The sequence below is a fragment of the Protomyctophum parallelum genome (assembly GCF_964188405.1).
Source record: "Protomyctophum parallelum genome assembly, chromosome: 14".
NCBI lineage: Eukaryota > Metazoa > Chordata > Actinopteri > Myctophiformes > Myctophidae > Protomyctophum > Protomyctophum parallelum.
This window is the reverse complement of record NC_139709.1, coordinates 27,207,453-27,231,182: the sequence shown is the minus strand read 5'-3', so window position 1 is coordinate 27,231,182 and position 23,730 is coordinate 27,207,453. Positions and strand designations below refer to the sequence as shown.

Sequence of the window (23,730 nt, the reverse complement as noted above, 5' to 3'; positions counted from 1 at the left end):
TTTTTAAACATGTATTAGATCACACAATGAGGAAATGTTGCTGTTCCGTTTTGTTGTTTTATTGTTTATTGCTTTGATTCTTTTTGTATTATGTTGTACTATATCTCTACAGTATTTCTACAGTTAGAATAGGCTATCTTTTAATACTCTTGTGTTGTCCTGTTTTCATAAATTCACTGTTTTTAGTAATACTGTGCATGATCATTACACTAGAGGTTCCATTAACGGGCAGCTTGCGTTACCTCGCCCCAAAATATAAATTTCGAAAGAGATCATTTATTTATAGATCATTGTCACTTTGGAATAACCTGCCTCAAAACCTCTGTTGCATTTACAGTAAATTAACATTTAAAAAGCATCTAAAATTCCATTTGATACAGTAAAGTGTTTTGTGTTTTTCCGCTCTCACTTGTAATTTTAGCAATTTCTATTTGCTTTCATCCGAACTAATGTGTGTTGAATACTGACAAATGTGTACTTGTAATTGTATGTGTACTGGAATGTTTATTCTTATGTGGACCCCAGGAAGACTTAATAGAATATCAAATCAAATCAAAATCAATCAAATCGACGACACTGCAAATGAGGGAAACCTCAATGTCTCTCGAGAATAAATAAAGGTTTGAATGAATGAATGAATGAAACGATGCTATTATTGAAACTAGCTGAATCATGCAGTAGAGCAGTATAGCAGTGGACTTGGTTGTCTGGACCCACTGAAAAACCGGCCATTAATCTTTCCCCATAGAGATTTACAAAAAGCCTAGAATCCAGCCATCCAGGACCCAGGTGTGTCAAGAGCATAAAACCTTTGATTCTATATAACCTGCAAGTCCATAGTCTGCTACACCATATAAACACACAACCAAACACCAATAATGTATTTTACCTGTTCATGACCATTGGTGTCATTCCCATGTTGTTCTGGACCATTACTTTATTGATGCCTTTCAGTGCAACCATCTTGGCCTTCATAATCGGGTCAGTGATGGCATCAAAGTCTGCAATTGACAAAAGAAAATGTACAGTGGCTTTTCAGAGAGAATTACTGATGATAATGTGCCAATTGTGCTGCGTTTACATTACATTTTAAAGGAGAATTCCATGCTAGAATGCTTTCTTATCTTTCTTTGTAGTTACGTCCCCACCAAAGAGGTCCAGGTGTTTTTTTGTGCAAAAACTCCTTATTGGCTATTTTCCCTACCATAAGCCCTCAATGAATTGCATTGCATTGAATGGGAATTGTATGGGGCTATGGGGTGTTATGCTAGTTTGCTTATTTCCATCGATAGAAGTAGTAAAGTGTGCCGCTTGGGATATTATTTACATTATGAAGAGAGGATATATACAAAGAAATTATAATTTTGAGCGATGGAAATAAGCGAATTAGCACAACACCCCATAGCCCCATTCAATTCCCATTCAATTCATTTAGGGCTTATGGTAGGGGAAATAGCCAATAAGGAGCTTTTGCACAAAATAACACCTGGACCTCTTTGGTGGGGACGTAACAACTACAAAGAAAGGTAAGAAAGCCTTTAGTATGGAATTCTCCTTTAACACAAACACTTCACATTACGACTGGCCGATAATAACCAGAATCACTATTATTGCTCACTATTATTATCCCATTTTGGGCGGGAATCCCTTTTGGTGTTAGCATTATGATATGCTTTAGCTATTGAAAAATAGCAGATCTACAAGCTCATAGCGCGCCACTCACGAGCTTGTAGGTCTGCTATTTTTTTTAAATCGAAGAACGACTGACATAGAAATATAGCTTTTTCAGAAAACTGTCAGGATGTAGAAGACATTTTTAGAATCTGATCACAGGTCAAAATGGGTTATTCACTATTATCGCTCTGAGTATCAGCATAAAATGTACCGATGTTGGGGAAGAAGGAGTCACTGGAGCGCTGTCGTATCATGGCCTGCATCTGTCTCTGCTGCTGCTGCTCCTGTCTCTCCTGGTCCAGGAGGTCCTGTAAGAGCAGCGGCTGCTCCTCCAGGAGCAGCGGCCGGTGCAGTTGGCCCTGCTGGCTCATGGCCGAGTTCAGCATGGCCTGCTGTGCTTGGGTCAGAGGGCCCTGGTCCACTCCGGGGGAGGACAGCCCCAGCTGATGTTCCGACACAAACCCGGCCATCGGCGCTTCCCCCGAGGCGGCGGTGGCGGGGTCGGCTGTGGCTTGGCCCATTGCGTGTCCGGAGGAATGCTGAGCGTCAATGGCCTGGTTCTGCTGGGGCATGAGGTTGTTGCCCTGAGTGACAGATTCACCCATTGGGTTTAATAAGTGGTCTTCCGGCTGCTGCTTAATGAGTAAACTAGAGAGGACCGGGGTGGAGTCAGGTAACGCTCCCTGCTGGTTGGCAGTTATGTTGCTTCCGGCCGCTCGCTGGTCTGTCACCTCTGCAGCATTCTGACCATCTTTTGCCTCGGTTTTGATCTCCAGCCTGGGTACCACAGGAGCCGAGCCATAACACCCGCTATGTTCTTGTTTGACTTCAGAAGAGTGCTCATCTGAGTCCTCTGACTTTGCCATTACCGACATTGAAGTAGACGAGCTCCCAGAGTTTGTGTGTTTCTTCTCAGACAGAGCCTTCTGGATGTCTGTGGTATCGTTGTTATCGTCCATCGGGTCACTCAGATCCAACTCCTCGTTGAACAGGTCTTTCTTGATGTCATCGAGGTCAGGGTCCGTGTAGGCAATGATGTCGAACTTGCCAGATGTAAGGAAGTCATCGAGGTGTAGGTCGTTCGTTTCCAGGTCTAAGTCTTTGCCATCCTCTGCATCCAGATTAAGGTTATCCAAGTCAGCATCAACCAAGTCTTTCACCTCTACGTCCTCCAGATCTTTGACTGCAGACTCCTCCGTGTCCAGTTTCTCTTCCACGCCCTCACAACCCGACTCAGAGTGCCCTGTAGAGGGAGTATGCAGCATCATTGATGCCATATGGGACTCACTTGTAACTGGCTGACTCATCGATCTCATCAGTAGAGATTGTTTAGGCATGTTGCTCCCTGGTATTTGGGGCTGTTGGTGTAAATTGTCCATGCTGGCCGACAGGTGGAGCTGGTTGCCCATTGGGTCCATCATCCGTTGCGCTTGGTTGGAAGGAAACCTAAACTCGGGTCCACCCATGAAGCCAGGGGGGGGTCTATGTGCCAGCATGTTGGGGTCCATGTTGTTCCCTTGCATACCACCGGGGGCGAAGGGCATGCGAAGCCTGTTCTCTGCAGCCCTGTGCCGTAGCTCGATGAAAGGCTGGCCCATTATGTTGTGCTGCTGCACGGGCATCCCGCGAGGAGGGAAGTGCTGCGGCAGCCCAGCGGGGTTCCCTCCCATAGGCCGGGCCATGTCCATAGGCATGGGCCGTCTCATCTGAAGGGGGACATCTTGCATCGGATGAGGACCTCGAGCAAAGAATTCCTGGCTGCCATGTGGTACTGGACCACTGGGTGGAAATGCAAACCTGAAAGTAAATAAAAAAGTATGATTATTTCTTAAAGGGCTGGGTATTCACAAAGATCTTCTGATTCGATCTGATTTGATTCAATATATACACACTGCAATAGACAAGCGGTGTGTGTGTGTCCATCTGCGGTGTGGACACTAAAATAAAAACTATGCCCAGTTCAAAAGGTGACACGGACAAGTGAAGAATGCGTCTGGCGTGCCTGCAAGGTTCAAATGTCCAGGTATGTGCATCATTCGTGCATGAGAGCGATTTAGCTTTGAAGTAGAAGTCAATATTCTTCTTATACAAACTAAAATTCTTCATATTCAAGCTATCACAGGGTGAATATATGATAGGAAAGTAATTATTTGGTTTAACTACTCCTTCAATCAGCATGAGGAATGAGTGAATTTCTTTATCCATAATCGATCTGACACCCTTCATCTACGCTCTCCATATGCCTACCTTTTATTAGCTAACCACTCATAATAAATTGTCTGCTGCCCCACATTTATCAAGGTCCATGATAAATGGCACTAATACAAGACCGTCTTACTACAACTTTCCATTTGAAACAACGTTTGACAAGGCAGAGGATGTAAGTTAATTGAAGACCCCCCTGTGGGCATTACTGAAGACTGTGGAGCCACTGCAAATGGCCCCTGATGATGTAATAGAAAACTGTTCGCACTGAATAATTGGCCATGGCGCATGGGTAAACACTTAGCCGGCTGACCAATGGCATAATGTCAGTAAGTCAACAGACTTTCACATTTATAGGGCTGGCATGGCATCTGCTCTTGCAGTCCAGCCTTCCTTTGTACAACGAAACATGATTACGGTACACAAAAGATCTTTAGTATTCGATAAATCAATCTCAATCTTATTAATTTGAAAGTTTATTCTCTTACCCAGCCCGATTCTCTATTACATAAACAGTAGCTCATTCAAAATGTGTTACCTAAAAGAAGTGAATTAATATGAGAACAAAATGACCAACCTTGGCCCCTGATGTCTCAGTGCAGGGTCTCCAGGATGAGGAGCCCTGGAATTGGGCCCCTCGATAGGGAAAGGGCCACGTTGGTCACCAGGGAAAGGCCCAGGGAACCTCATGGGGCCCCTCATGGGTCCCTGTCCAGGATAGGGTGGAGGGGGCCTACTGAACATGTCACTCTGCTGCCCAGGGCCCTCCTGGGGCCAGGGCCGAGGTGTTCCTGGGGCCATGCCACTGGCGGGGTCCTGGGGGAGTCTCTCCTGGCGGAGGACGCTCCTCTGTTGTTGCTGCTTCAGGAGCAGCTCTCGAATTCGCTGCCGCTACAAGATGCAAAGCGACGTGTCAATTTGTAAGTGCAAGCAATTTATCGAAAGCTTGTTGAAAAACTGCAATACATTATTATTATTATTGTGTTTTCCCCTACAATAAAACCTAATTTATAATGAATGTTTCTTTTCTTACAACTTGATTAATGCACTTTTTTTAATTTTCAAATTTGACTGCTGGAAAATCGACTGCTGGACTAAACAATACTATGACGGCTCAATATACACTATGTAAACTTAAAAGGACCCCTGGCTAATGAGCCAAATATTATTTAATTCGTTATAATTGACCACTATAAGTATAAATGTAAATTTAAAAACACCTTAAATATTTGACAAATAGTCAAGTTGACGATGTTATTTGTCCATGTGCCGTCCAGCCCTATGGAATGTTATTAGCATGTCCTAATGAAAACAATATAATACCTCCGACGGTCAATATGAACATGAAAACAATGATCTTGCTGCGATCAGTCCGAACAAGCAAGTTGAACACAAAATGCAACGTGCACGTACCTGTCTGAGTCTTTCCTCGCTGTCAGCCAAGGGAACACTCTGAACCTCAGAGGACGGGCCTGGCATCGAGGGGTTGTTTGACAACTGGCCAGGGTCTTGCAGGGCATTGCCGCCGTTACCCATGCCCGACTGATCCTTCATTTCCATTTTCTCAGCCGCCTGCGGCCGAGGTGTCATGGGGGCCTGTTCATAAGGGTCATGGACTGGCGTCTGATTGGGTCTCCTGGAAGGAGACTGCGTAAATCCATCTTCTGGCATGCCAGGGTGTTTTGGTGTCTGTGAGCCGGTATGAGGGTAGGGCTCCTGTAGCCTGACTTGAGGTGGAGAGAATGGATCCTGGTTCCCCATTGGCCCTGGTCTCGGCCCTTGCCTGTTGAGTCCATCGGGCCCCATACCGGGCCTGGGGGTCCCTGGCGGCTGGGCATAGGGATCGTTGAGCATCGGTCTGGGAGCCCCTGGTTGAAACATGTCACCACTCCCTGGCCTCTGTGACCCGGAAGCATTGCTATATGGGTCCATGGGCACCCTTTGGCTACCTGGAGACTTGGAGAACCTTTCACCAACAGCTGGCCGCGGGGTGTTGGGTTGCTGGGCGTAGGGGTCCACCGAGTGGGACGGTGACATTCTTTGACCACCGTGAGAGGGATGACTGAACTGATTCATGACACCGGGGCGAGGAGTCGAAGGGGCCTGCGAGTAAGGGTCTGAAGAGGGACTAGGGGTGTTCGACTGCTGTCCGTAGTTGTCATGTGGGCGCGGGGTGCCGGGCGGTCGGGCATAGGTCTCAAAGAACGGCCGTGATTGGCTACTTGCCTCATTCATGGGCCGAGGGGTTCCGGGAGCTTGAGCGTAGGGGTCCGAGGCAGGCTTGGTGGGTCCAGAAGGTTGGGCGAAGGGGTCATAGGTATAGTGGTCAGGTCTTGGGGTAGAAGGTGCGTGAGCATAAGGATTTCTGGACATCTGTGTCATTGGTCCTGGCTGAGCGAATGGGTTGCCCTGAGGGTGATGCTGGCCCATTCTGGGAGGACTGGTGAAGCTGTCATTCCCAGACGGCCTAGGGGTGTGAGGCTGCTGAGCGTAGGGGTCATTCTGTTGACTCTGGGAGAACCTGTCAGTGCCATGCGGCCCTGGTCGGTTAAAGGGGTCCTGAGCCTGGGGAGGGGGCATGGGGGTTTTAAAAAGAGGGACCGAGCCGGACTCGTTGCTACCAGGGATAGGAGCTAGTAAAGGCCGAGAGTAAGGGTCAGACAGGATCATTCTGTTCTGAGCCATGCGCTGATAGACTTCGTTTCTGATCATAGGTCTAGAGTAAGGGTCTCTATTCGGGGAACCCATTGGAGGTCTCCCCTGGGCAGCTTGACTCGACCGGGGGGGGCCCATGGGTTTCAAGAAAGGGTCCATCTCACCAACTGGTCTCGGGGTGTCGGGAGGCTTGGCATAAGGGTCACTGCTCATGGATGTGGGTGAGCCAAAGGACTCATGAGCAGGAGAAGGTCTCCCTCGGTCCTGTTGCTCCATCATGGAGGTGGGAGATTTGCCAGACTCCATAGATATTCTGCGACATGCATTCGGCACTAGAGCCGGCGGTCTTGGCGTGCCCACCATTTTAGCATACGGGTCCCATGGTGAGGAGGGTCTCGAGCCGGAGGAACCAGGGGAGAAGACCTGAGGGGACTGGGGCTGGGAGGAGAGGCCTGATGGAGGTGGAGGAGGGGGCCGCAAGAACACATCCTCGGGGGGCCCTGAAGTGGGAGTCCCAGGAAGCTGTGGCCTGGCGAAGCCCTCCTTGCCTCCTGTCCCAGCATGTCCCATGGGGGACATGCTGCCATTGCTAGGCTGGGAGGCGGGGCTCTGGTTCCCACTGTTGTTGCCGTCTCCATCAGACAAGCTGCCTGACTGCTGTTGCAGCTGGAGCTGCTCATTCTTTACTTGCTCCAGTTTCTGTGTGGCTTCAATCTTCGCCTGCTGTTTGCTCTTCTGCCGCATTTGCTGGTGAAGGACCACAATGAAAAGGAGGTAGGTATTAGACTTCAAAAGGAATGCAAACAATGCTTTCAGTCCAACATCCTAACCAGACAAACTGGACAGACTATGTAGGGGACGGTGCAGTTGTCTCTGGGGGGGGCCTTTCTGAAGCACCTTTCTGTCGTCTTAACACTAGCAAACCTGCCGCTGCATTCCCTGACTTCACTACATACTCTCTTACCTGTCTAAACTTCCACTCTTGTTCATGCTCTGACTCTTTGGGTTTCAAAGGGTCCTTAAAGAGCAGTTCTGTGTCTAGTGGTATGTTGGGGTCAAACACCTCAGGGGTCTGCTGCTGTGGTGGGTGCCTCTTGACCGTCTCGTTGGACATCTGGACTTTGTTGATGCGCAGGGCAGCTCGGTTATCCCTTGCCTTTTGCTGCAGAACAAAATTATAGATGCACACAAAGGCAATACAGAAACACATCCCACGCACACACACACACACACAGGCACGCCACAGAAACAAGAGGAAGGCAGACACAAAAAAAAGATTATCAGTCGGGGCCGGCCAAAGTCACCTTAGGAAGAACTAAAGCAGGGTAGATTTAATCAAGAATAAGTCTTTAAAACATGGCTACTGCCAGATAAAATTACTTCTCTCGTGAACTTAATTACAGAGACCGCAGTGAGCTCTAACACTGAGCACTGCTTCCTCTTTTAATTGGTTCATCTGTAAAAAGCTGGATTTCAGATTGCATTGGCAAGAGGCAAGGGGGCCAGTCTGCCTTTTGCATAATAATAAAGTGGCAGGATAAACACCAGTCACAGTTTGAGGTTTGTTATGTTTCTAGTTAATTCAGACTTGGAGATGACAAGCAATCTCAGACATATTATAATGATCTTACTTACCACATATGGGGCCCTGTCTTGTGAACTTGCTTTCCTCCATAGTTTAGCAATTTGCTTGACTCTTGTAGACCAGTCTGTTGAGAAAAAAAAGAAGAAGGGTTGTCAAGGCCAACAGAGAAGTCTTTATGAAGAAAAGTGTCTAATCTTGTGTAATAGCACAGCAGATATGCTTGGAATAATACTCAAGCATCGTCAAAAAGGAAAAACTGTATGATCTGGAACATGGAATGAAAATGTAGATTTTAGGGGGCCTATCTGGGTAAAAAACAATTAACTCACCAGGGAATTCTTCCTTGAGATTGGGGAAGTTGACGTTGGTATACAGGACTGGTGCTACGGTTGCAAGCTCTCCCAGAGTTTCCTCCTTTTCCCATTTCAGTGTACTTCTCTGGGCATTGGACATGGCTTCGGTCTCCCCCTCGGCTAGAGAACCAGGAGGGGTGGGGCCTGAGCCATGGGTGGGAGAGGGCCATGGACTGACCTGATTGAACTTCCTGTCCCTGCAAAAGATGAGGAGTCCAACTTTTATGTTCTGCTGAAATCACTATGCTCAGCAAAACTTAAATCTGAGGGAAATGCAGCATACATCATTTCATTATTATATAATAATTTACAAGAACACAGAGGTGGAATTACCTTGGATTGTCAGTGAAAGGCATACGGTGGAGGGGGGAGAAATTTTCTGAGATGCATGGCCCTGCTCCTGAATTCGGAGTGAACCGTTGGTTTTGTCCCATCATGCCGTTAGGCATTCTTGGAAACATGGGATTCCCTACAAGAAAGAAACAGATTTACAGCTTGAGCATCGGTTTATGCTTCACACCTTTGTTTGTTTGGCCCATGTTTTGGTCAGTAGGTGGCGTGCATTGTTTGCCCCATGTTTTCGTCGGTGTGCGTATGCACTACTATACAGTGGCAGCACACCGCATACAGTACACAGAACTCACCAGTCGCCAAGTAGCAAGGAGGACACTTCACCTGTGTTTTTTCTACAGTCTTTTCCATGCCATACCGTGACAGTTGTGGCATGAACAAAAAATAATTTGCATTGTGGAAGACGCAAGCATCGTGTCCTTCAACGCTTGACACATGATCAGTATTTCAATTCCTTTTTTAGTGGGGAAACTCTTTAGTTTGATATAAAAACAACTCAAGATGTCTGTGGAATTTAATATAAGTCATATTGTATAGCTATTGAGATAATTGGCATTTTATCAAGGTATGTTCATATCTCATATTAATATGAATGGTAATTACAATTTTACCTATCAGAATTTACCTTTCGGGAAAGTGGGCATGGCCTTTGGGCAAGTGGGCATGACCTTTGGGCAAGTAGAACATGACCTATACTAACATGACCTATGCCTCTATGTATATGCGTGCACGCGTCCGCACACGGGGCTCATCTGTGCGGCGTGTTGTGCCAAATATAGCATAGCTTTTCTGTTTGGTCAATTCATATGTAGCCATGTGCAAGATTACGCTACCTAAAAACTGTTGTAATAGTAGGCTACTTCTTCATAAGGATGGAAAAGGAGGACCCCCCCTTCCGTTTTTTTTAATATATTTTTGGGGGCTTATTGCCTATATTGATATATGTAGTAGGTAGAAGGGAAACGGGGAGAGAGATGGGGGGGTAGACACACAGTAAAGTTCGTCGGGATCGGGACTCGAACCCAAATAAACATCTAGTGGACATTCCTCACCTATGCTCGTCTGACTCTGAACAAACCATTTAACGCCTCCAAAGTCTCAGTAGCTAGTAGTAGTTTGTGTCCGGATCACTTAACAGTACCTTATATAACATGACCTTCCCAAAGTGTCAATAGCAACTGTAAGGGCCAAATGACCACTAATGTCAAACACAGTTATGTAACCTTGGGGTGGCGCTGTTGTTAACATAAGCGTCAAGTTCACGGGCATGGTGAGGGAGGATTGAACCGGAAGGACAAATGGCTTTGACCGCAGGTACGTCAGCACATTCAAATACTGGGAGGCGAAATGTTTGTCAGGGTATAGTCTGACAATATCTGTTTCTGTAATCTATTCTAATTATACTTTTTGCTTCTGAAATTGCAGATCTGATGCTGTACCTGTACTCACTGAATGGTGGAATAAAATGTCAAACGCATGAAGAGCTTGCATGTGTGTGTTATTGATGCTGACACACACACAGTGAACCAACAGTACGGCATTAGCATAGCGTGTCAGCCAGGTCCAGCTACGGATCAATCCAAGAGAGATCCGTATGAGACGGAGGCTCTAATAGCAACAATATTAAAACTGATCAAGTTTAATCAAAACCTGATTATCATGATTAATTGTGCAGCCCTACCCCGGCACTGATGGACAGTTTTACCTGTGTTGGGGTGAGGCATGCTGGTGCCTGGTGTTGCAGAGAGGGACCCTGGGCCATGGGGGTGAGGCACCTGCGGTGGTGGGTGGTTGGTGCTGGGGCTCAGGACTGCTGTGAAGAGATCTTCTACATCCTTACCCTCCAACTCTGCAAAAGACGATCAATTAAGTCAGCACCAGATCATTATAGATCGATTTTCCCCTTCATCTAGGGCAGTGATTCCCAAACTCTTTAGCTCGAGACCCAAGAACCCAATCTAGTGAAAATAGCCAATTTAATATTTTCACTACTTCTTATTAGTTTTCAAATTTATGGAAATTAACTATGAACTTTATTTTTATTGTTTATGTTTTGAAACAATAATTAAGGAATAATAATAATTAGGAAACAAAAAATAAGGGGACCCATAACAAAGTGTCTGCGACACACAAATGGGTGCCGACCCAGTGTTTGCGAACCACTGATCTAGGGTGTAACTATACAGATGGAAAGTACAGATGATTTAACTGTACCGGTAATTGCAGGCCATTAGGGAAAAAATGTGAAATAGATGGTTAGATTTTATATAGGGTTAAAAAAAAAGAAACAAGGTAAGATTTGGCATTTTATTTCCATAATGGACTTAAATTTGTAGTCAAAAGCTGAGCCATACTATGGGTGGGAATCACCAGGGACCTCATAATTCAATTGTATCACGACTCTTGGGCCACAATTGGATTACAATTTTTGTGATCGTGTTGAGATTTATTACAATCTATTTATACATTTAAGCCGGGAACAAGTTGTGCATGCACATTTCGGCCGCAGATCAGTTGGGCAAGTCCTAGACCGTGACGCATGCAGAGTACGCAGAAGTGCTTTGGGAATTGTCGGTGTGATACGTCTTGACTGTCTTAATCTTAACCTCTGCGTTTGTTTTTGTTGCTTTCGCCTTTATTTTATAGAGGGACAGACAGTAGGCTCACAGGAAATGGGGGCAAGAGATGGGGGAGTGACATGCAGTAAAGGCCGTCGGGATCGGGAGTCGAACCCGCGGCACACTGCCAGACTCGGGCTACCGGCCAAGGTGCCTGGACCACTGAGCCACGGCCCAGGCCTAACCTCTGCATTTTCAACTTAACGCGTCACCCCGCCCACAGCGGGGCTTTCACAACCCAGCGGCTCGAGAATATACACGGACAGCGGATACACAACAACAACACGGAACAACACAACACAACCCGGCCCAGCACGGAAAGCACAGTGGGCACAGATAAAGTGTGTGTGTGTGTGTCTCTCACTCGGATCGCACTGCGACACAGATTTGTGGCGTTAGATCGAGACCCGGTCGAGCTTCTAGTTTGTATACATTTCAGATCATTGTTTCGGGATCAAAGTTAGGTGACCACACCAAGATGGACAAGTACCGGGGCACCAGCTTGAGATCACTAGTCACCAAGACAGCTAACCGGATGATCCTCCACCGTCTTCGACCCTCTACTGAGATACTCACTGAATGGCTTTCACCCTGAGTGCACAACAGTCGGGCAGATAGTGGCTCTGAGGAGTGTTAACACTTTCCAGTACACAGGAGGTAGAAAGTGTCAGCGTCGTTCACATTGATTTCCAAAAAGCTTGACACATACACTCATGAACATTCTCCGGGCCTGTGGTGTTTCTGAGATGATGATGCAGATGATTGTGGAAAGCTGTGGTCTTGACTTTAACCAATATTCAGACCATGCGGTTGTCCTACTTTCTCTTTATCGTGGCAATGGACCATGCCCTGAGACTGTCAGTCACAGGGAGGAGACACTGGAGTTCATGCTGGTCCCATGGCAGACTAAGCAAGGACATTGCCCTAATCTCGGACACAGCAGAGAAAGGGAGGGAACTGGAGTGCAGGATCTGCCTCAAGCTCAATGCCAAGAAAACAACACTAATGGCATTTAACACAAAGGACAGAACGATTGCTACTGTCAGGTAGCAAACGAGGTAGACGAGGACTTGGTCCCTGGTCTAAGTCGCCCTCGACAGAACTGGAACTGAAGGTCCAGAGCGCACGTTCCTGGAATTCCTTGTATGGAATGCCGAAATCTGAGATGGGATTCATCTCAAGAGGCGGCAGTTTCTGGCTCAGTAGAATCAGTACTGCTGTACGGGGCAGAGTCATGGATGCTCACAGTACAGCAGGGGAGGGCCCTTTTCCAGGTACGCAACCTGGCACCTGGCAATTGGGCAGACCATATCAGAAACCTGGACCTTTACAGAGGCCTCTCGCAGGATAAAGACAAGGTTATGGAGAGAAGGATGAGGGTGGCTAGGCACTGTGTCACACACCTGGAACTGGTGACGAGCAAACTGAAACTGGGGGAACCAGGAGGAGGTTAAAGAGGCACACCACCTACGTAGACACACTGCCGTGTGACAGAGGAGCTAGCAACACTGCAGAGCGTCAGACATTTATGCTGGATAGGATTTAACGTGAGAAAGATCCAACATGGATCAAAACGTTGCATTCTTTCTTTTATCAGAGCATTTAAAATGAGTTGCAAGGCCTTCCTTTGAATTGTTCTTCTGTACTTTGCAGTTTGGCTCAGCATAAGGGAAAGACATATGTCATATAACAATACGGTTTTAGGGCAGTACATGCTCTTTGCGTTTCACAAGATCAGATGAAAATGCAAAATGTTGATAGAAAAGCATTAAAACACAAACCTGGAATTTTGTAGAGTTTGCTGAGAATTGATTCTGAAACAAGCAATGAAAGGAATGGGAGAGACAGAACAGATCATTATTAAGTAATCATCATGTAATTCATAGTAACTCATCAAAGGGCAAGCCAGTGGGATTTTCAGCACTTCAAGATGATTTGATAAGTGCCTTGTCCCAGACTAACCATCAGTGACCATCTTGTCCAGCTCTGGGCTGAGGATGCCGTCCAGAGGTTCCTCTTGGAGGCCACGAGGTGTTCGTCGGCCAGAATGAGACTGGTGAAGCACTGGGGATCCGTCTCCCATGTGCCCAATGTCAAGCCCAGCTGTGGAAACAAACACACAGACGCACGGAAAAAACAACAACAACACATGCACACACAGGCACCGGTCAACAACGTGTAAAAATAGGCCTAAAATGAGAACACGTTTAATTGTCTAATCTAGACTGTGGAATGCAATCATAACAGCACATTCTAAATCACGGCTCCTAAGGGGTCCCGGCATCATATATAATAAGAGAGCTCTGGGAACAATGAAGAGGCAGACAGGTCATATTAATTCTGAGCAAAGATACATAAACACTTGAACGCTTGTAGAGAAAAACATTGTTCTGCCCCCTCAATTACGTTGCTCTCTCCTACCAACAGCCGTTACACTCCTTAAACATGCAACCTTCAGCAAATTTAGAAGAATGAATTCAACTAATAGGAGGTAAAACCCATTTGAAAATATGTATAAATGCACTGCCAGCTGATTAAATAAAGATGAACAATGTAGCAAGCTTCTTCGAGATGCCTATCACTGGAGAACTATTTAGACTCTTTCTACAGTGGCTGGCTTCTAATTCTCTCCTGCACTTCAAAAACACAAACACTGAACAACGACAACGACAGCTGTTAGTTCCCCAACACTTGTATTGAGGCAAAAACATACAGTATCAACCTAGACTACATTTAAGTTACACAAAGTACTAGTTACAAAGAGCCAAAGACACAAATTGGCCTCAGTGGAATTGCGCAGCTTTTCTCTGCCAAATTGCAAAAAGTCTAGAGAAATTGAAAAAAGTCTACTTAGGCCTCTCGTTCTCTAAATTGCATATTTCTTTGAGTTTGAATGGGAGTGTGTCCTTGAGGGTCTGTTTCTGTAAACATCTCTCAGGCATCTCTGGTTGGTCAGACATGAATTTGTACTAAAATCACTGGTTTGAGCACAAATTCCTAATACATTGCTCTCGTAATGTATTAGGAAGTATACAGTGCCTGTGTGCAAAGATTAGTAGGAAGCGGCTCAGGACATAATGCATACTACTCAACTGCACGCACACACGTGCACACACAGTAAGAGAGGAAGAATGCAGTAAAGCAAGGGATGAGTAGGCCATGGCACCCTTACCAAAAGGAGGAGGTGAGCTGTCAACCTGGAAGGGGCAAAAATCAAGACCTACAAAAACCCAAAAACCAGATATAAATGAGTGAAAAAAGAGTGGAGACAGAACAGGCAAAAATCACGCTTCAGACAATGCAAAAATTAAGATAAACCAAAAAGTGAACGAGAAGGGAAAACCCACATAACAGTCAAAAGAATGTGACATTCAAAACTACAAATGTGGTGAAAAGAAAAGGAATTAGCTGTCTGAGGAAGTTTTCGCCCCGCTAGATGTGTAGAAGCTAAGCATTTCTTGCCACTGTGACTGCCCGTGAGATTATACTTTGTTTGTTGACCAGTGTCCTCCAGGGGTCTATACTAAACCCCCTACTTTCCACCCTTTATACCAAATCTTTTTTGCCATAAATAGCTACAAGCTCACAACGTATCATTCATGTTGCAACGCGTTGTGAGCTTGTAGATCTGCTATTTTCACCCCGAAGAATAGGGGCGCTAGAGTTCATGTGGATTTGACGCACCAGAGTCACTGCTCGCCTTCCCCAGCATTCCCAAGATGTCTGCGTCAGTGTTCAGAACATCACACAGATCAACTAATGGTTCCTCAGAAGTCTCTGTAGATGGAGAAGATAACATGAAGCAATCAAAAATCATATTCAATGGTAAATGATAAATGGACATGAGGTTAGAGTTGGCACCACTCATTCAGAAAGAAAAAAAACAAGTGTGTATTTGCATCTGTAGTATGGCTCAGTCTAGATATTCACTGCCTAAAATCTGCTTCTCCGGAAATGATACTCTCCGGAAGTATCTGCATATTAAGACTTTATTGGTTGTTGGTTACAATTGGTTTACAAAGAAAGCAAAAGCGTTGAATTGTCCCCTTGAACAATGATCTATACTACACTGAGCCTATTGCTGCTAACCCACAGTGTTGCATTATGACCACACACATGGAGTTTTGCCGGGAGAGTGTAACGTGTGTGGAGGCTGGAGGACCACGCTATCCCTCCCAACTCCTCGCTGAACAGTCGCCACAATCAATTTTACTTGTAGAAAAAGTCCCCAGTGCAACAACAAAGAACACATTCCCCAGTTGGCTTCACCCCCGTGAACATGGCCAAATGTGTTTGTTGGAGTGCACGGCCAAACCGGAGGCACCATGACCCCAGTCTCCATGGTATTTTAATTCTGTGCCACCTTGATGCCCATAAAATAGAGTGTGTTGACAAAGCTAACCTTTGAGTTGATTCCTATACTGGCAGTTTGGCTTGTTTAGGCCTTTGACCTACAGTAAAGGTTTAAAATTTTCTTTAAAAAAAAAGCAGTGACAGTAAACAAATCATAGTTGTCATACTTAGACGTTGTGCAGTCAGTGAGGGGCGCTAAAACAGCAGAAATGTAGAAAGAAGTGAAGGCAGAAAAAACCCTGCTAATTCTCTAATTGGTAGATTAAAGATGCGATTTCTAAGTTATATACAAAGTTGTATTTCAAACTGTTTTGAGCATGTAATCATAGTGGATCATAGCCACGAGACAACCATGGAGAGAGAGCGAGTGCATTTTCTGGCAGCGGCATCAGCAGCGGAGTCTCCGCCAATTGCCGACAACCCCCGCGGCAGCTGGCAGTGTTTCTCGCGGCATCTGGAGCGGCGGACGCCGAACGTGCCGACACTGCCGCGAAACGGAGCGGCGGTGGAGTGTCATAATCCCCCCCACCTTCCCCGGCAGCTGCCGCCCCTCCCCTGTCTGATTGTGACTGCCGGATAATGCACTCACTCCTTCTGCAACCATGAGACAAGCTTACTAAGGGTTTAGTGCAATCAGATCGCAGCTCATTCCTTAACAGCCTGAGTCAGAGCCCATCGATGACTAGGATATTTCACATGCCAACCAGGTTCTCTCCCAGCTAGTAGTTTAACCATACTGTATTTTAGTCAATAACTGCATCTTGGGGAAATAAATAAATAATTCAGTCCCTGATGACTGCAAAAATCCAGTAACTCATAGTATAGTATAATAATAATTACATTGTATTAAATAACAAGGAATCAGACTACGTTTATGTACTGTATGTACTGTGAATAGACAATGATATGTATTGATGGGGTATGGTCCTTCGAACATGCCAGCGGGACCATGTCTCTTAACTGCAATGGTTGTCAGGAGTAATTAAGCAGCGTCCGTGTACATACGTGCTACCGCAGGTCTAGCAGAGAGGGGAGTGGCTGAGGCGCTGAGCAGGGGGTCCGACGAGGGGTCAAGGAAGCGGGTGGTGGGGTGCTTCCTGTCTGCCTGGTCCCGTCCTTCCTCCAATAAGCCGGAATTGGCTGCCTGCTGCCTGCTCTGCTTGCTCTTGTCCAACAGGTCCTTCCCGAAGAACGCCTCCTGTCCATGACAACACACAACACGGGTCACTTCTATTCCCTGGATTGACACCGTACCACAGGAGCTGTCAACCTGTCATCCATGACACTCCCCCGTGAGACTTCACTTGGGAAAGCACACCACTCCTCTCTGGTAGAGGCCTAGGGTTTAAATATTCACACGCACAAGGCGAGGGCCCATGAGAAATGACCAAAGTGACAGGGAGAAGCATCGAGACCAACAGGGTCACTGTTGTCCCCACTTGTCTCAGCAACCTCGCCCCACCCCCCAACTGCGTGTATCCGCCAGTCGCCTACATTGCTCAAACCCAGACACGTGACTGCAGCTCCCTACTGTGCCGAGACATTAAAAGCCTAACGCGCCGCCGTTTCAATAATTAATCAAATGCGCTTCTCTGCTGTGGACCCTTTCGTTTAGACTGAACAAACCCTTCTTCCTCCGCCCCCTACCGCAGTGGGACACAGACCAACACTGACAGCTGCCTGTGTCTTAATGCTACTCACATATCTCCATGTTTTAGCCAAAAGAAGGTGACATTGAGATGCTGACTTGGAGAAAGGGAGTCTCAAAGTCATCTCCAGTTTAGCTCTCATACGTCAATTGGCAAGCAAGATAGGAGCCGTTTGAAGAAGACGATCGGTGCACAGTATACTCAGTGGAAAAGCTCCATACCATTCCCCTCTTTGTTCAGTACACAGAAGGGGTTTCCCTGCACCAAAGGTCTATCTTTAAGTGGTTGCCAGGCAATGTATTCCATATTCTGAACCTCCCCTTGCCATGGGAGGGATTATGTGGCAGATCATCAGTGTATATGGATGGGTAGATTACATGATTATAATTATATATATATATATATTTAAAAAAAATACTCTTCTGACTTTTAATTCTAATTTTATGTTTACATATTTTTCCTATTTTACTAAGCTGCAGCAACATAGTTATTGTTAAAGACCTCCCGAGATCACCTTTATGCATGGTCAAGTTGGTCAACTGGTCATAGAGGAAATAAAGTTAGCTACAGCTGTTCAGCTAGACTTGTATCAGCTATTGCTGTTCAGGTGACAGACCTGCAAGTATGCGGGAAAAGCCTCCTCTAATTTGGTCTTCTTTTTCCGGTAGCGTTTCTTGATCTTCTCTGGGACCTCTGGTCCAGGAGGGATCTCATCGACGGGTGTATCAGGCAGTGCCTCTGTCCACGCTTTACACAAATAAAAAAAACATTAAAAAGTACACATTTATTTTGAAAAGAAAAACAAATTACCAATTCCTGTGTCGTCTCTTTCTTAAAGCTCACAAAGCTTAATAATCTAAAGTCAAGTAGAGCGTTTTACAGAGAGAAGTGTAACTATTATGTATAACGTGTTCACTGACCCTCGTCCTTTCCTGTAGGGTTCTCCGATACAGAGCCAGAAGAATCCTTCCTGCACAGGGATCGCTTGGCCTTGCCGGGACCCTGTCCTGGACGACTCCTCTGGCGCACCATGAAACCTCCAATACCTGAGTGAAGGTTATTTATTCATTTAAAATAATACTCACAAGGTTCATTTTAGGAGCTGAAAAGACCAACATCATCTAGAGTTGCGTAACTGTTTCCCTCCTCTCCTCCCCGACACCCCATCCCTCTATCTATCAGAAAGATTCATACATCCACAAACATCAACAGCACCCAAAGCATTATAAATATAGTGCACTACAGACAGCCTCAGTCTTTGTCATGTCAAGTGAAGAGGCACTGTATGCATCTATCAATTCAATTGGTTATACTTGGGCAGTTAGAGGGCGTCTTGCACATGAAAATATGACATAACTGCAGTAAAAAATACAAAAAAACAAGTGTCTAAAAAGGGTTGAGCAGGTTTTAAAGCTTGGGGAAGGAATAAGGAGTGTTATGGGGAGATAAAAGTGACATTAGAAGTTTCACGGTTGAGAAGCACTGGCGAACATGTCCCCAACCCCTATTGCTAGTATACTCAATAATACTGTATCCTCCACGTCCACATACATCTTTTATGACGCCCACTCAACTAAGATGCAGAGCTACAGTAGCTCGCAGGCTCAACAACAAGGCTCAAGGAACAACAACTTAACCAACAGCAAAGTTGTAACAATATTCTAAACTACAGGATTTGTTTTAGACCAGTGCGTTCCTCCACATGCTCTTGGTACGTATGTGTGAAGGCTGCTCACTGGCAGATTGAGGCAGTATAGCAGCATCAACAGGCCTTAAGACACCTAAATGTATGGGGAATTCAGAAATTGGCATAATGATTACATTGGGAGAAACACGAGTAGCAATGAAATACGAGTTTCACAAGTTAACAGCTTCCCCCTCAATCACGAGTTCCACAAGTTATGTTTTCATTGTTTAATTCGCCGTTTTTAATACGTTTTAAAGGAGAATTTCGGACTAGAAGGTTTTCTTACTTTGATTTGTAGTCCCCACCAAAGAGGTCTAGATGTTATTTTGTGCAAAAACTCATTATTGGCTATTTCCCCTACCATAAGCAGACAATGGGGCGTTGGGTTTTAGTGCCAATTCGCTTATTTCAATCGCTCGAAAATCTTTTTTTAAATATATCCTCTCTTCATAATGTAAATAGTATCCCATGCGGCACACTTTACTACTTATTTCGATGAAAATAAGCAAATTAGCACTAAAACCCAACGCCCCATTGAGGGCTCCTTTAAGATTTACGGGGTTTCCATCGGTCAGAGTGGGATAGGTGGCACGTTCCGATGACGTCGCCGGTAAAAGATCAGTCGCACTGGCTTGCTAAGGCTTCTGGGAAATTGGTGGCGTGCAACGGGAGCATTACTCTTTCGCTCTTTGTTGTAGCACTTTGGATTATTTTTCAACACGACGACAACATTTTGAGGCAGATTTTCATGAAACAGAACGATGATGGTGGCCGGGTGGTTCTTCAAAGATTAGTGAAAAACTAGGCAGTCAGACGGGAATCCCGCAGTCACACTGTTAAATAAATGGAAAAAGATAAGAAAAAATAAACAGTAACTTAAAGGTCGCAATGGCTATGAGGTTGCCGTACTGGCCGCAATCTTAATCAACCATATGATTTGGAACAACTGCTGTGAGGGGCATGAGAGAGAACAAGGTGAAAGTTCTACTTGGCGGCCTGTGCACACCACACTGGGGGAAGGCTCAACATTGCATTTTTCTTGCACTGACTGCAGTGCTCAAAAAGTACTCCTCCTTACAGAGTATACTACCACCTTGATGGCATGGATTTTGAAGACATGCTCTCTCTCTATATATATATATAAATATCACATGCGCAAGTCAACAGTCCGTCTTTAACATGGCCATGTCTTAAAATATACCCTATTGTGCTGAATATAAGACTACGTTTTGTTCAAATAGAAATATCCTAATTAAAAAACGGGGTCGTATTATAATCGGTGATTAGACTATTTGACATTCAATGTTCATTTTCCACAAATTAGTCTTGAAAAACAAGGGGTTCGTCTTATAATCAGAGTCGTCTCATATATTCGGGCACAATACGGTATTAATTGAATTACCAGCTTAACCCATTTTGGGTGGGAACCCCTTTTGGCGTTTTAAACATTACGTTATAATTTAGCTATTGAAAAATAGCAGATCTAAAAGCTCATAGTGTGCCGAGTGGCGCGCTACCAGCTTGTAGGTCTGCTATTTATTTATTTATTTAATTTCGAGGTCAGGCCTAAATGGGTTAAACAATGATATGACTGAAGCGGGGTAGCGACCACTGCTTTCATCATGAGGACATGCTTAAGAAAACACTAGATAGAGCCCTCTGTACGTCAGAGGCCCTGAAATGGCTGTGCTGTGCTTGGCTGCAGCTAGAGCGCTGGGCACGTACTGCACCATTTTACGCTTCACAGGAGCTGTCTCCTTCAATCAGGTGCCCTACCCGGCCGGTACGGCTTCCTCTTCCTCTTCTTGCTGCCGTCGGCCCCCTTGGAGTCGTCCTCCGCTGGCTCTCTCTCCAGGCTCGAATCAGACTTCCCCTCGCAGTCCAGGAGCTCTGCCTCTGTGACAGGGAGACAGAAACACGGGGCAATGAGACAGTCCTGCAGCAGCACAGACCACGCTGGCTGGCGCCCGACAACACAAACAAACACAGCGCCTGGGTCAGTTCTATCTCTACACCGCTCAGCGGTGGAGCACATTAGGCACATGCCATGGACTCCCCTATTTGATATCAAATTTTTATCTCTGGGACAACAAACGACTCTACACTGTAAAATCTTCAGACAAAAGTTCCCGAGTTACAGACCCCGTAAGTGACCATTTGGTTCCCAACTCTCATTAATTTAGGTGGGGACGCCCTGTAACCCCCTCAAGGATTCGGCAGAACTCACGTTGAGAACTAGTGCATTACACTGACTGAAATTAAGTTTAGAATTCGTTTTACTAATATTTCCTTGTTTCTTTGGTCGTCTTGATCTATGTTGTTTTCTTGTTTGTGTTGTTGTTTCTTACTTTTGTTACTTTGTTTATGTGGCTGTCAATTTATTTCTGATTTTGTAAAAAAAACACTTAAAAAATTCAATATACAGAACATTTAAATAAAATGTTTTACGAAAATACGAGTCAACGTATGCAACGTAACGGACCCTAACTAGGGAACGCATGGTCGCGTTTTTCTTTTAGCAGAAACACAGGAATCTCCATATATGGGCATAAAAGGGACAAGGACTACCAGATAGATACTAGCGTGGCGCTACTAATATCACTGCGTGGATATTAGTCTCGTCCCTCTCAGTATTCTATTTTTGAGTGGTGCTAGCCCCTCCTATCGACAGCTATGTGTGTCCATCTGTCCATATGACTGTCCCTGTGTCTGTCAAGAGTACGGAAATAGCGTTTGTTGACCACCAAGTGTCACAGTTGCGCAGCCTAACACACACACACACACACACACACACACACACACACACACACACACACACACACACACACACACAGAGGCCAGCACGAGTACAGTACAGCACCACTCAGTTCAGACGGGTCTGATTTTTTCTGCAATGTCCTGCCCCATATTTGCATACCGGGCCCAGGTTGGTTATAGCCTGGTTCCAAACGAATCTGGTTGACTCGTCACTACTTTGGCCGTGAAGTCCTCCCACAATTGAGGGGGGCCAGACTTAATCTGCCTGGGGCAATATGCATTGCAAAGGCAGCTGAAGGCTGGCTACGCGAGGCTAGACAGATACACAGGTGTCCCTTAGCATAGCAGTCGGATCGGCGGTGCGACTCACATCTAGTTACCCCGTAGGCAACTAGATGTGAGGGCCTTATATCGGCCCCCGAACCCCTAGTATGAGTAAACCGCGGAAATGTCTTGATTCTAGTGACATTCCATGCGTATTGCATATTTATAAGTAAACTACAGAAGTTTCTCCCCTGCAGCTCCATAAGCTGAGCCACCGAGGGTGTAACACTGCTCTCTGGACCAGGCTACGCAGAGAATAGCAAACGCTGAACCGGAGACGCGTCAGTGAAGGCCGGCCCATCTCTCCTGATCCAAACAGCGGAACTGTTCGACTTGGTTAGACGCTCGGCAGAGCGGCTGGAGATTGCCTGCCCCGAGTCGAGCAGACAACCAGGCCCATGACCCAGGCTGCATAAGGGATTTTTACTGCACCACCCCTTCGGGTGTGAGTTCCTGACAAGGTGGTAACCTGACAAGTCAGAACTAGAAATACGTTTCTGGCCAAAACGGGACTTCACATCACATCACATCTACCATAAGCGAGACCATTGAGTTAACTGGTTCAATGCCACACCAGTGCAGTGGCGCTACAAACCTAACCCTGTTTATTTCAGAATTACGAACGAGATATCCAGCCATAACACCCTCCTTGCATGGTAAGCGAAGAAGGATCTTGAATAACGCGGCGGGCCACGGCAGTCGTTATGTAGCACAAAGGGGAGGGTTGGTACCCTGCTGACGTGGTAAAAGAAAAAAAGAAAACAAGACGTTCCTACAGAGCCTCACCTAGACTTCTAAAGAAAACACACTAGGCAAAAAGCTGACTAAAGTCTAAACCCAGAATGGGTGGGAAATCTCTATGACTCGCTGTGGTTCTGTGTCTTCATTGCTACTCTGAAACAATATTAATTAATTACTCTGAAGGCCTCCGTTAGCCCCATCACAAGATGAAAGAAAGCTGTAGTGATTATACAAGTGTTTCTTTCCCCAAGCAGCAGCTAGTGTTGGGAGACGGCCGGCTTACCTCTGTTATCCTCCATGTCTTCGTCACGGGAGTGCTCCGACAGCGGGTCTACGGGGGCCTGGAGGACCGCCACGCTGTTCTGGTTGATGATCTTCAGCTTCAGCTTGGGCTTGGGCTTCCTGCGCCGCGATGCGGTGGCAGATAAGCTCTGGAGCTGGCACAGCCCGGACTCTGTCAGACACACTCCGTCCTGCGTGTAGGTCCTCGCCAAGTCTGTGTAAACCATGGAACGGAGCAAGATAAAAATATCAAAGGCTGAAAATGTAATGATGATGTTTTAGGTATTTTCGTTCTAAATATAAAGCCATTGTTGCTGCGGTTCTACATAACAGCCAACCGGCTGAAGAAATCACAGATTTGAGTCATTAACTTCTTTGCTTTTATGGCATTTTTGAGACCATTCATGTTTCTGGAAGATGCTTCTAAACTTGTATTCTATTCCTAGTTTGATCACTTCAAATTATACCCTTTCATCTTCAAATAAATGAAGAACAA

At 45.7% G+C, this 23,730-nt stretch overlaps 1 protein-coding gene across 4 annotated transcripts in view; it reads right to left on the bottom strand.

Annotated features, from left to right (window-relative positions):
* Window positions 1-23,730, bottom strand: part of LOC310870404 (histone-lysine N-methyltransferase 2C-like) — a 95,534-nt gene that overhangs the window by 17,668 nt on the left and 54,136 nt on the right. For 2 of the 4 annotated variants that reach the window (XM_083781610.1, XM_083781613.1), the window contains 18 exons: window positions 23,236-23,448; window positions 20,907-21,026; window positions 18,364-18,489; window positions 18,060-18,190; window positions 16,800-16,992; window positions 15,126-15,218; window positions 14,614-14,661; window positions 13,404-13,544; window positions 13,223-13,255; window positions 10,529-10,672; window positions 8,806-8,941; window positions 8,449-8,669; window positions 8,170-8,243; window positions 7,499-7,696; window positions 5,293-7,281; window positions 4,457-4,770; window positions 1,886-3,471; window positions 890-1,001 (listed from right to left, as the gene is read on the bottom strand). In XM_083781610.1, the coding sequence (XP_083637736.1) occupies window positions 890-1,001; window positions 1,886-3,471; window positions 4,457-4,770; window positions 5,293-7,281; window positions 7,499-7,696; window positions 8,170-8,243; window positions 8,449-8,669; window positions 8,806-8,941; window positions 10,529-10,672; window positions 13,223-13,255; window positions 13,404-13,544; window positions 14,614-14,661; window positions 15,126-15,218; window positions 16,800-16,992; window positions 18,060-18,190; window positions 18,364-18,489; window positions 20,907-21,026; window positions 23,236-23,448 (5,872 nt within the window). The remainder of the gene's footprint in view (window positions 1-889; window positions 1,002-1,885; window positions 3,472-4,456; window positions 4,771-5,292; window positions 7,282-7,498; window positions 7,697-8,169; window positions 8,244-8,448; window positions 8,670-8,805; window positions 8,942-10,528; window positions 10,673-13,222; window positions 13,256-13,403; window positions 13,545-14,613; window positions 14,662-15,125; window positions 15,219-16,799; window positions 16,993-18,059; window positions 18,191-18,363; window positions 18,490-20,906; window positions 21,027-23,235; window positions 23,449-23,730) is intronic. The other 2 variants (XM_083781612.1, XM_083781611.1) reach the window with 2 other exon arrangements.